The 13,481-nt window shown below is 40.7% G+C and overlaps 1 protein-coding gene across 1 annotated transcript in view; it reads right to left on the reverse strand.

The window, feature by feature from the left end:
- Nucleotides 1–13,481, reverse strand: part of NIPAL2 (NIPA like domain containing 2) — a 50,953-nt gene that overhangs the window by 22,652 nt on the left and 14,820 nt on the right. Inside the window, exons 2-3 of the mRNA XM_049822674.1 lie at nt 10,778–10,846; nt 7,510–7,681 (exon numbers count right to left, since the gene is read on the reverse strand). Coding sequence (XP_049678631.1) covers nt 7,510–7,681; nt 10,778–10,846 — 241 coding nt within the window. The remainder of the gene's footprint in view (nt 1–7,509; nt 7,682–10,777; nt 10,847–13,481) is intronic.

Genomic DNA, 13,481 nt, shown 5'->3' on the forward strand with positions numbered 1-13,481 from the left:
TCTGCCCCTCTTCTTTAACTCCTCTGGGCTCCAGCTTACAGTCTCAGGTGCATTTAGCTGCTTAAGACATTAACTCCTCCAGAAAAGGCAGTTTAAGACAATATGCTAGATGGCCAACACATTACCCCCATCAGCTCCTCTCTGCCTGGTGGTGTCTGAGCTGACCCTGCAGCGAGCAGGAGGTTGGGTTAGGGACTTCCTGAGGTCCCTTCCAACCTGAGTTATCCTAGGACCCTGTGAACCCTTGGCAGAAGAGTAAGTGGGCATCCAGAGGCCAAGCTGAGCCTACCGGATATAGGAGTTAAAGCCCTTACTGCATCCCAAATTCAGCTCCTAAATGCGGCCCTGCTGAAACCCTTGGGCTCAGCTCTCCAGACTCTCCACTCCTTTCCCACTATCCCTCAGACCACAGGCAAGGTGCCTCCCATCTCCCCACTTCTCCTCCTCATTACCAGTGATGTTACACCCTTGCACTTTCCTCCTAGCCCACTTTCCCATCACCGTGATTTTGCCCCCTCACTGCAGCGTGAGTCTAACTTCCTACCACCCAGCCCCAATTTTCTCTTTCCCAAGCCAGGGTCCTCTTGCTCACCCTCTGTCACAGAAGCTGTGTACCTCTTCCTCCTACACCATTATACTGATGTGGGAAATAAATCACTGACCATTACGTTCAACTCCACGAATGAATAGATGGAGGAACCTGGGCAACTGCTGTGCTGAAAAGTATTAGTGTCTTTGCAACTGTTCATTTGTTTGCTTGTTTGTTTTTTTTTTTAAAAAGCTATAGACAGTTATAAAGATCTGTATTAGTAGTCTTTTTTTTTTAATTGGTCAGCAAGAGAATACAACAATACAGAAATACAGACAAAAAATTGTGTCAAAGTGTAAGCTGGCAACAAAACAAGCAATTTATCATTGTTCAGAAGCCTCATTGGTTTTGAACCACTGGTTTTAGCAATACAGCACATAACTAACTCTAAGCTTGAATTGTCAGCCTGTAAGTCATTGAAGCAAAGACTGCATCCCTGGTTGTCTGAGAAGACTTGTACACTTTTGGGTGAATCAGAACATTTTTAGCTTTTTAACTAATTATTAAGGTAAAATTTTCAAAACTAGGTACAGATCCTACTCCCAGTGAGAGTGGTGGCAGATAGCCTGCTAGATCAAGAGGAAGGCAGAAAATCTGGGAGATGATCTGTTAAAGATTAAACCTTACAGAACCAACACATCCTAATGAAATCCTCGAGTTCATTTCATGCCTTGATTGCGTCATGCTTATATTAATATCCACAAATTGAGAAGTAAATAGGTCCTGTAAAATATCCGTATCTATATGACAGAGCCTTTCTGAAGGCTCATGAAACTCTTCAATCTGGAAATGCAGCGTTAGTATTTCAAATGAAAAATATTATGACTTGGCACTACATCAAAATCATGATAAATAAAAGCTATTGCATAAGAAAATAGGACAAAAAGAGTTTGTTCAGGAGCTTAATTGTTAAGTTGAAACAACTTCATCTTCTCATACATCAGCAGAAAACAGGCTGTTTTGTATTCATTATTGAATGAATATATATTCGCTATATATTGAATGAATATATATTCACATTATTGAATGAATATATATTTACTGCAGCATGTGAATTTCAATTTAAATTGAAAAAAATGGTAGAAAATGTCCATTTTCTGCATGATATGCAATTAAGTGCCTTAAGGGAGGGCTGTAATGGTCCTACACATAGCTTAGTCATCTGCTCATTCTCTTAGGAGAGTGATCATTTACGATTATCTCCATATGTAGGTTTTCTCCAGCACAAATAGAAATAAAGAGTAGTGTGATATGTGGGTTCTGCCACTAGCAGACACTGAATGGTGAGAACCCAGCTCACAAAACAACTCCTCTGCCTCCTAGACATGAAAGCTGCAGTTAGGATTGTTTCTTGTTTGTCTCTTTAAGAAAGGGATAATACACAGTCAGAGAAGTTAAAGATAGAAAATACATACTGATCCATAGAGTGCATTTCTGTATTTTGTCCAAGCCAGCCTTAAAAAAAAAATCTAATGAAAGAGTGTCCATCACTTATTTTTCCTACCCACAACTATTTCACAAATAAGTATATTTCATTAAGTTGTTTTCCTGGTATTGAGTCTATTTATGAATCTCATCTTTTTACCTCTATTTTTATTGTCAGGTTTTACACTAAATAATTCCTTTCATAACTGTTCATAACTTCAAATACTAGTATATCCTTCCTTTTCCTCTTTTCAATTCTTAGATGAGCTTTATGTACTATTTTAAATAGATTAGTACTCTCCTCACAAATGCATAGACTGCTCTTATTGCTTCTGTCTTGTCCAATAGTTTCCAATAAAAACACAAAATTTAATATTTGCCTCAAATGTTTCTTCTGTTCTGTTAAGCTTAACTGATTCAGTCAGGTAAAGGCATTTAAACCCACCCATTTTGCAGAATACTTTTGTACCTATTTCACTGGTGGTCTGGAAGAAATACTGGAGGAGTACTAGTGATGATTTGAAGACTATTGTTTAATGTTTGCACCTCTCCCAGTTTGTGCAACAAGAAAAACATTTCACTTTGAGACCCGGCGTTTATGCTGTTTTATGCAACTTAAGGGTCTGCCTCCATCTAATGGAGCAGTTTAAGCTCACCCTGTTGATTTTGCATTAAATCTGTTGAGTAGTGCTCAAGATGTGAGGATGCAGTTGCTGCTGGTCACATTTTAAGATGTGACCTTAAAGTATCCTTTATACAGACAGACCCTCAGTCTACTGTCCAAGCTGAAAAGATTCAGCACCATCACAGTACAGAAGCACTTGGAGATGTTTTAATCCGTCCTCAAACTCAAGCTATTTTAGTCTGCCACACAATCAGGAAGATCTGGAGAGGTGGTAGTTCAGGTAGTTCATTTGATCACTGCAGCTCAAATGTGCAGGAGGTTAAGGGAGCAGAGAATGGGGATCAGGCCTCGCTGGGCAAGTACCAGTTTTTCCTCAGGGGATCCAGAGGCTGCACACTAAGAAGGGGACAAGAAAAAAGGCTGAACTGATGAGATTGCTGGTCATGAGAGGAATGTGGTTTAGCTGAAGGGTAGTGTGAAAAAATTATTTAAAGAAGTGCCCAAGCATTTTTATTAAGTATATTCAGAAGGAAAGGAACTGGTTTGGAGAAAGGAGCTGCGCTCACAGCCTTGGAGCAGACTGAAATACCTCTCTCCCATGCGAAGGGCTACTGGGGAGGACAGAAGGACAGGGAGCACAGATGATCCCTAATGCCCATGCACAAAGCTCGAGGACAGGCAAGTCCACGTGCACTCTGCAGGCACTGACAGATAAATCACAGCTGGTTTTGAGTGTCCATAGCACCATCTCCACAGTGAAGTCTACATATAGACAATTCATGCCTGAGAAGCAACGTCCCCTGAGACTGTTGGCTTCAAACCTCCTTCATCTTTTCCTGCCTACATCTCAGATACACTGTCTTGCTTAAGGGAAGGGTAGGAGCTCAAGGAAAACCAGTCTGCTGACCTACAGTGGGTCATTTTGGGGTAGACAGGGGAGAGGGTCCATGTGTGAGAAGGATGGGTGCATTTAGACCTGATGGGACCTGGATCTCCTTCAGGGCCAGAGCTCTGTGTCAGGGGGGGATTAATACAAATTTGGAGAAACTTAAATAATACCTGTATGCATAGCCAGAGTTGAACAGAGAGCTAGCTCTGCCCAAGACATCTGGGAAAAAATTCATCACAGCTAATTGACTACTCAAACCTATTCTTAGTTTATATGGTAGATATTAATGGTGCACTGAATACAAAGAAAGATATTACAGAATTTAGTCAGTTGGTGCTTGACCTCTTGATAGCTATCCTGCACATTGAACATGTAACATTTCTAACATGATTAAATATTAGTACTGGAAAAGTGGTGGACAAAACATGAAACATTTTTCCCCCATGCTTAATGCCAATATCCTAATAAAAAAAAGCAAGCCAAATATCAGAGGAATTGCTCAAAAGAGACACCATTAAGGTGAGCTTAATTCTGGAAAATGGATTATAGGTCATGCACACTGCAGGGAGAAGGAAGAACCCTGAAAATCCTTTTGTTGCATCTTCTAGACAAGTACAAATGAAGTATTTTAAAGAATAGTCTGGTGAATATTTCCTTGTTCTCATTAGTAACAGAGTTCTCAAAATCCCAAGCTCTTGGGCCACAAAGATGTTACATTACAGTGAATGCGAGAAATCCATTTCTACAAGAATATCTGAGAATCCTTTTCCTAAAGCACCATCAGGGATATCAGTTTTCAAAGCCTAAAGCAATTTCTTGCCCCACAGCTATTTAGAAGGAGCATATAAAAATGCAAAGGGATCTCAACGTCAGTCTAAGCGAGTGTAAGTGTAAACCAACTCCCTACAGAATGATGAAAACTGCAGAAGAAATGATCTCTGATACCACTGGCCTCTCCTCATCCCCACCTCCACCCCCAAGTTATTTCTGCAGACAAAAGCAAGACAATGAGCTAAAAACCACAGCAGCCTAAAATTATCCGAGCTACATGTAAAACATGATTTTTAATTTTTAAGTATAAAAAGCTTTTTAATGATCACATTAAACATGTATTACTCCTCCACTTTTAAATTAAAAATTTACCAATTTCTCCTCTTGAAGAAAACAACTGCTGTCTTCTCAAACTATTTAAAACCCTGAACAGATGTAGAGCTTGCATCATTGCAACCACACACAGAAATACTTCCACTGTGTAAGAAGAAAAATATAGTCTTTGTAGCTTAATTCTAAGAAAAAAAATTAAAATCTACTGGTGTCATGCCAATTCATGGTCTGTGGTGCTGGATTCTTTCTAAAATCAGCCATCAGAAGCACCCAGCTCAATAGAATGAGGCACAAACTTTTCACTATTTAATTGGTACCGGGTTAAATGCAAAATTCAGTTGGATGCTGTTAAATGTGGTAGCAGAGCATAATAGATGTTGGCTCCATCTATTTTAAGATGCAGGATGCTTCCCGTCTCAGAGGTCTGGAGACATATGATGGGTACAGCCCAAATCTGTTCTGGGCAGAGACTCCAGTCTGCCTTATCCTCCTCCAAACCCCTGGTTTCCAGGCAAAGGAAACTTTCCATGCAGACCCAGAGTGATGGAGATCTTTAGAGAATCCCCTAGATGACTGGGCATACTGCAAAGCAGCCTTCCCCTCAGTACACCATAGGTACTGGGTACCCAATGTCAGTGAGAGTCAGCTGACAGGGATGTCCTGACACCAAATCTGGAAAAAAATGCTTATCAGAAGGGTGGACTTAGGGTTCAGATACAGATTTTGAGTTTGTTATCAAGTGCTTGATTTCTTCATTTAAAAAAATTAACTTATGAAAGACACACATTCAACAATACCTCAAATCAACTGCCAACGAGACTGTACAAAGTCCACCCTCCACTACCTAAACCAGGCCACAACTTAATGAGAAAAATATTTCCTGATCTTTTAAATTGGAAGACCTGCTGCCTAAACTATCCTTTGCCCCATTGTTAGCAGATGATGCACATGTGTCTTGGTCAGTTTGTCATTGCCCTAAATGAAGAGCTCTTCTAAAATTAAAAGGATGATCTCTCTCTCTGGCTTTAATTTCAGAAGACAGGAAAGTATCTAGTGGTAGGAAGTGTTACTGGGAAGTTATTGTTGTAATTGGCTGCCTACATCATTTTTACTTTCCCTTCCTTAAGGGAATGTTTGCTAGACTAAATAAAATTTAAGATATCTCTATTGTTTGGGCTACGAAATGGATACTGTCAGCTGATATATGGGAATGGAATATGAAATATTAAAGTACTTTCTGGGGTCTTCCAGAATAAGCAATTTGGGTCAGTTAAAAAAAGAAAAAAAAAAAGTGGATGAGAATTTTTATAAGATATAACAGTTAGGAGAATGGTTTCTTGGTATTTGTTATAAGTAAGGGGAAATGGAGAACGGAGGAAACAAGCAACATTTCTTTGCATATTGCAAAGGTAAAGAAGGAATTTGCCCAGATAAATATCAGCCCTAAATGTGACCTCTTCTTTGCAACAGTTTAATAACCCATGGAGTTTTTTCCTTTCCCACTTCTTCTCACTTCTTCTTTCTAGTTTTCTATATTTGCATTTTATTCAGTTTGGGCAACAAATTCGATTGGTCAATGTTCCTTTATATTCAGAGACATCTGGAAATGTCTACTATTGTTAAAGATATAACTACTGCCACGAAAATCACACCAGGATTTGTCACATTAATTTACATTTTCATCTCAGGTAATATCTCATTCCTTTCTTTGAGAAATCTTTCCTATAATGGTGAACTACTGTGGCTTTATATCTCATTCTCCAAAATTCTGCAATAGTTTAACATTAAAGGTTACAGTAAATTGCCTGCAGTTTCCTTCCCCCAATATCTCTTTGCTAAATTGCACCCATATATTGTTGGCTGCCTCCTTCCACTTCAGCCAGGCAGTCCACCAGGAAGATAATTCATCTTTTCTACCTTCCCATGGAGAATCACTCACTGCAATGTCACTTCCAAGCATGAAACTAGTAGCTAGAGACAGACCATGAAATGTTATCACTTGTCAATAGCAAGCAAATGGGCTCCAGCGTATGCAGAGCTGTTGTGATACCTCAGCCCTAGATGTTTCGGCTGTGGATATGGAGCAACTTGATTAAGGGATACAGCTGCACTCTGTATTCCTGCTTTCACAGCCTCTGTACAATATTGCCCTGTCCACTCTGCTTTGCTTTAACACAGTATGATAACATATTTTAAAACACCTGTAACATCTCACACCTGTCAGTGCCTTTATTACAAAGAAACCACATGAAGTAGAAAGTAAGTTCATATCAAATGGGTCCTAAGGATAAGAATTCTGCTAAAGTCCAATTAAGCTGCACATGAAGGAACAACTGAACAACTTTGATAATGTCCATAAATGAGCTAAACATTTCAGGAAATCTCTAGGCCCTTTTTGTCACACACTGCAGAAAGTCAAGCAAGTTTGCCCATGTCAGCATGAATCATGGTGATGGACAGGGGACAGGGAGCAGAAACTGCTTGGTGTGACGATAACAAAGGAAACATGTTGTAGGTACTCAGGATCAGACCACAGCTCTATGCAGTCAGCAGGATGCCAGCCTCCCACTTTGAGGGCTTACAGAGCCGGTAACACTGGTACAGCACTGGGTGACCAACTGGCAGGAACTAGCAGAGCACAGAGTGACACAAACAACAAAACTATAGAAAAAGAAAGATATTAGAAGAGTCTCTTAAGTTAAGGGTTTGTGTTCAACTGTCAGCTCATGTAATTATATGAATAATTTCTTTTCAAACCACAAAACTAACATTTTCCCCTTGTGTTCCTGCTGCAGCTCCTGTGGTATTATTCCTCTAGTCACAAACAAGCGTTTGATTAAAGTATGTACCCAAGCAAGAAATGGCAAACCATCTCACCTATGACAGATACGCATCCCAGTGGAGCAACAAGGGCAACGGGGGCAAATCCGTAGGCTGTGACATTGCCCACCTCTCCAAGCCCCAGGAGGGTAATCCCACACCACCAGAGTTTGCTTGTGTAGTAGGGCTTCGGCTCTGTTTCACAAGCCAGTCGGAGATGAGTGCATTTCTAGAAAATTAATTATTAGGAACAGGCATGAAAAGAAAGGCTTCCATTGTGTTCCTACGTCTGACAAAAGTGGAATAATTAAAGGGGCTGTCAACTTCAAATTCCAGGTGTGTCAAGGTTTTCTTTTTAAACATGACTTTCAGCTTGTTGTTAACTCGGTGCCGCTTCAGATGCGTGCTTTCTTAACCATGGTGGAAATTACTGAAAAATTAGACCTCTAAATAAACCTGAAAATATGAATTGAATACTAGCTAGTGCTTCCTAGCTATCACTGCACAACTCTGTTCTTCTCTCAAAGCAAAGCTCAGCAGCTGTGCTCTGAATCCAGAAACACTCAAGGGCAGGAGATGGGGCAGAATCAGACTGTGGCAACAAACCACGAGAAGGGGACCAGGCAACTTGGTGCTTCTGCTCCACGATACATATCCTTGCCAGAAACACAATTTCAAAAGGAAAAAGGCAGCACTTACTTAATCACATCTGCTGTAGAGAGGACTCTACATTAATTAGGTAGAATTTAGGATTTGGCTACAATCTTCTGTTTGACCTTAGGAAGAAGATCTCAGGTAAAGCATTATTTTCAGAAGGAAAACCAGCTATACCTGTATCAACAGGTATAATATATACTCAAGTAATACTTCATCAACATTTCTTGTTGGAGAAGGTATCATTAACACATGTAATTGTTGTCTCTCTGGCTGTACAGCAAGAACCTGTATATAACAGGATAATTTGACTTTGATCACACTGGTCTTCTGAAACAGAGTCCAGGCAGTCTCCATCAGGAAGGTGTCATGATTAGGAAGGATGCAATGTCTACCACATTAGTTCTGCAGAATAGTGTCCTTTCTCAGATACCTCACCAGCCTCTTTGCACATGGGTCAAAAAGTTGGAAACCAAATGATACGGTTATTGTAGTATCAATGGTGGTAAATTACATTTTTCTCTCCATCAGTTGATATTTGATTTTGGAAGTCTCCCTGCAGAGCCCCAGGGAAGTTGTAAACATACTCCCATTCTACTCTGTAGGCTACACTACAGAGTATGGGCCAAACAGTAAGGTCTGTGATACACCATAGTCTCAGTCGTTCCTCTTTTTGAGAGGATGCAGCACATTAGTGAAGCTTCATGGTGTGGAACATGTTCGGGGGATGAAATTCTAGGAAGTTTAGCCCTCCAAGGAGAAAAGGAGCATAAGGAAATCAAAATTCCCTGAGCTACAGACCAGCAGTTCACAGTAACATCCAGGATTTTTCATGTTCCATTTTTATAAACAAAACCAAAAAAAGCCCAATAAAGATCCAATTGAAATGAATATTAATTAATATTCAAATCAAGAATCCAAATCTCTGCTGAAAACCAAATAGGACGAGTTCTTAACTGAAACCTGAACTCTGGTTTCTCCCTAGGTTCTTGTAGGAATAACTCTTGGGGGCACAGTGTGATGGAAAACATGCAGGGAACACAGGAGGGTGAGCTCAGCGGCTCCCCTGCAGCCTTCTTGCTCCCAGATGTCTGCCTTTTTTGCATAGTAATGTGTGTGGATGGTATTTTGGTGGAGGCTGTTTATAATCCAGCTGAAATACATTGTAAATGGTGGGCTGTTCTTTAGCTGACAACCAGCTAGAGGGAAGAGAGGCAGGATAACTGACTGCATGGTGGGAGAGGGAGAGAGAACAATAAAATTTGGCCTGTCCATTTAATATGAGTGTGAAAATAAATGTTGAGATGTAGGGAACATCATTATTCATATTTGTAAGTTACTGTTACTAAATGGAGAAGAACCTATTTTAAAGCATAAATAAAAATTTCGGTTGAAACTGTCTGTCAAGTGGCAATGCAGAGCTATTGGGTTTTCCCAAACAGCATTTAAAAAGCTGGAAGATTGTTCAAATCCAGTAAATGCTGTTAATGATTACAAGTCAATAGAAGTCTGTCTGCATGCTTCAGTATATCCCCTAGCAAAGCATCCACTTAGGCACTCAGTGCCCTCAGCAGACAAAAGATATGAAGTCTGAACAACCTCATTATTATGGGCTGGACTGAATTTCCACTTCACCAACAAGAATTTTTCTGTTGAAACAGAGCTTGTCCTAGTACTGTCACCACCAGCAAGCTGGAACTCATATTGGAGAAGCATCAATCATCTCAACCTGCCTGCCATCTCTGGCTAAACAGATTTCTTTCTATGGGATTCTCCAACTAGAGATACTTAAAATAGAAGGGAATCATCAAAGAACTTCCCAGCATTAATATAATGGGTTATTATGAATAGAAGATTTCATATTCCATAGCTCTCTTGTTTTATCCTTCACAGAAAAAAAAACAAGAAATAGCATTATATGAGACATATACAACTCAAAATACAAGCTAGCAAAAATACTTTTTCTGGACAACTTACACAACATCTTCTGCACTTTAAAAACTTTTGTTAAAAGACCTAAAAATACCATGAAGTCTATGAGATATGGATTACAATCAATTATTTAACTTTCTACTGAGTATGTATTCTAATTATTAATACAGAAAGGATTTTATAAATCTCATCTTACAACCCTTTGCCATAGTTGTAAGGTCAGCACATCCCATTGCTTTTATGATGTAAAATAATATTTACTCAGATTATTTCATCCTGATTGCAGAAGGAAAAGTAAGTTGGTCAAAGTTGTTTTGGGGCCAAATATTACAAAAAACTTTATGTTTCTATGCATTTGATTACATTAATCACTTCATTAAGCAGTGCATAAGACCTTGTGGTCAAGTCTATTTTAGATTTTGACCTGAGACAGGTTCATGTGATGTCCAGTGGGACCACAAGCAGGTCACAGCTGGTATTGCCTTATGGCACATTACAAGGAGGAGGAGGAGTTATGAATTTTTATTCTGTTCCCATATGAGAATCACAGCACAGAACAGGTTGAGAGCTATCATACTGCAAACAACTACAGCAGGGCACTGTTAAACTACAGTTAAGAGAGGGAATGTTTATTAAATGCAACTAAATTTGTATTTTGAACTTCACCATAAAAACCAATTGTAACATAAATTACTTGCTAAACATAAACAACTCTGAATAAAGAGAAATAATTTCATACCTGTATATTCAAAGAGACACTAATCAGAAAATTTGAAGCAGCAGCAAGTATAACTCCCAAGAGTTGAGTCTGCAAGATCACAAAACAAAGAAATACAAAAATACTTCTTTTTAGTTTAAGAAGAACAATACAATGGTGGTTTTCTGATAGCACATTATAACCCAATCAAAAACAACTTATTGCACTTTTCAGTCACTGAGTTCAGGCTGCACTGATAAAAAATAGCTCTGCACAGTTGACTAGGGCTTAAGTAGTAAACAGCTGGGAATGGAGAGGGCATCCCAGTGCAGGAGGTGGTTTTGCTGTCCTTCAGTAGAACACCTTCTTAAATCTCATGAAAGAAAAAACTAGAGAGGTCTTACTTGAACACTACACATAGGTATTCTTCTTTTCCAAAAAAAGGACCTGTTTTGTTACATAATCCAGAAGGAAAATCAACAGCAATCAAACTGTTCATATTGGAACACAATTATCTTACGTGTTAACATATCTGCTGTTTGACAGGGCAGCAGGGAACGTAGGTCTCCTGACAGTTTCTTTAATGTATTGTGTTGTTTCATCAAATTCTTTTCTAATCAGCCTGTCTAATTTTCAGTAAGATTTGCAAACTTTCTATGAAGCTGAGAAATTAAAAACATTCAAGCAGGATTCATTATTTTGGAAAGCAGCCATTTAAAGATGCAATTTCAGCAATCTCAAATAACAGGTACATGGTAGAGCTCCCTGTCTACTTTCAAAATGTTGTAACACTTTGTATATTGTTGTAAGTGTATTCAAGACCCTTTCAAGGTCACTGGTGTGGTGCTGTGAGGAGCCCCATTAGCTTGTAGAGAAGACAAACATACTATCAGTGGCTTTTATAAACAAGGTCTTGGTAACATAACCCAGCATAACTATTGCTTGCAAGCTGTAAAGCTGCATCCACCTCAGTGCTCACAGCCTCCTCAGCTTTCATGACTCCTCCAAGAAGGTCCCTGAGCACCTGTGAACAGGCAGTGCCTACCAGCCACAGAGACTGTTGCCCTTCAACATTTATAAAGGACAATATGTGTTCCAGCAAGCTCTTGGAGGGGAGGGTTATTGTTGTAGTTAGGTAACTCCCAGACTAGGAAAGAGCATCCCCAAAAGTGTGAAGAAACAACAGCCTTATTACAAATGGATGATAATATTCTTATTTAAGCGCCACAGCTGAATGCAACTGCCTCCAGCCCATGCATTTCTGTAGTGGCTTAGACTCAGAAGGAGAAGCAGACAACAGAATTGCTCTGGGTGAAATGCTTGGCTGGCTGCCAGGTGTCACCAAGACATGACTGACAGGTACAAGGGGATGCAGAGAGGGGAATGCAGGAGGTGAGAGAGCTCCCTTTGCTCACACACCCTCTATGCTAAGTATTGCAGCACCAGTGCCACAGCCTGTGTACAAGAGTCGTTCGATGAGAAGAATTACTCAAGAGTTTTGCCCATACCCTCTAGTGTCTGGCCACTGGAGGTCCTTTCCATCTTGCATCCCCTCCTTGCACCCTAGTATCCTCCAGTGGATGCTCTATCAGCGTGTCCTGGGCTCTCACGCACAGTGCATTTTCCATGCTCTGGGAACACCCCTCTCTGGGAGCAGTGGGGAGTGTGTGTGACAAGACGTCTCAACACACCTCAGCACAGACGTCTCTGCTGAGATCAGGTGCTAACCGTTACAGGGACGCAAGCAGCCTTTGCAGCCTCCTTCCACGCTGGGGAAATGCTGTCATATGGTCTCCACCCAGGATCCCACAGAAGTAGAGGGGATAGGTTTTCCTTCCTGAGGCTTTGATGCTGTAGCATTAAATTCTGAGCATTGATGTTGTGCAAAGTTTGACCACTTCACAGGTGGGTTATTTCAGGCCCCTCATCATCCTGCACACCCAGCAGCTTCAATAAAACAGCAGTTAAATCAGAATTGTTTTCTTGGTCCCAAAGATTTGTTCTTTTCAAATGACAACATGCTCCCTTGTGAGGGGGTGGAGAAGTGGCTTCATCATGAAGCATTTAAGAAAAAGGAGACAGTAAGGAATAGAAAACAGAAACTGCCACCTCATTTACCCCATCATTTTATTGCTTTCACATCAGTAATTGTAATACATCCACACTACTCCCAGCAGAGAATCCAGTCTCTCTGCGGCTCTTTTCATTTCAGTGGCCGATCCTACCCTTACGGCTGCATCTCTGGATAACCCTTTGATGGCTTTACACACTGCATGGACAGGGACTCCAGAAGGAAGTTTTCCTATGCCCTGCATCACTGGCATCCCCTCCAGAATAGCGACTGCTTTTGAACCGCAGTGGTTGCTTTGTCAGGCACCTGTGAGCTTGGCTCAGATATCCTTGTGGGACACACAATATCTCTAACATGATGACCACCTGGTGTCTGAACAGGAACCATCACCCTAAAGTCAATCCTCTTCTTACAGATTCCAGGAACTGCCAGGAACAGAAAACAGGTCAAAAACTTTGGTCGTCTTCTCCTCATTTGCTGGGAAATACTGAGACATGTGTGACCATTGTCTCAAATCTTCCCTGTGAAATACCGAGATCGGTATTTGCCTCAGCTAAGGCTGGGCTGGGACATGGGCCTGTGGGTGGGCCGGGCTCAGCAGGACCCAGGGCAGGGCTGTGGGGAGCTGGAGACGGGCCCTGCTGTGGCATCGCTGGAGCAGAGGCTGACGGCCCC

This window comes from Accipiter gentilis, chromosome 2, assembly GCF_929443795.1.
Source record: "Accipiter gentilis chromosome 2, bAccGen1.1, whole genome shotgun sequence".
Classification (NCBI taxonomy): domain Eukaryota; kingdom Metazoa; phylum Chordata; class Aves; order Accipitriformes; family Accipitridae; genus Astur; species Astur gentilis.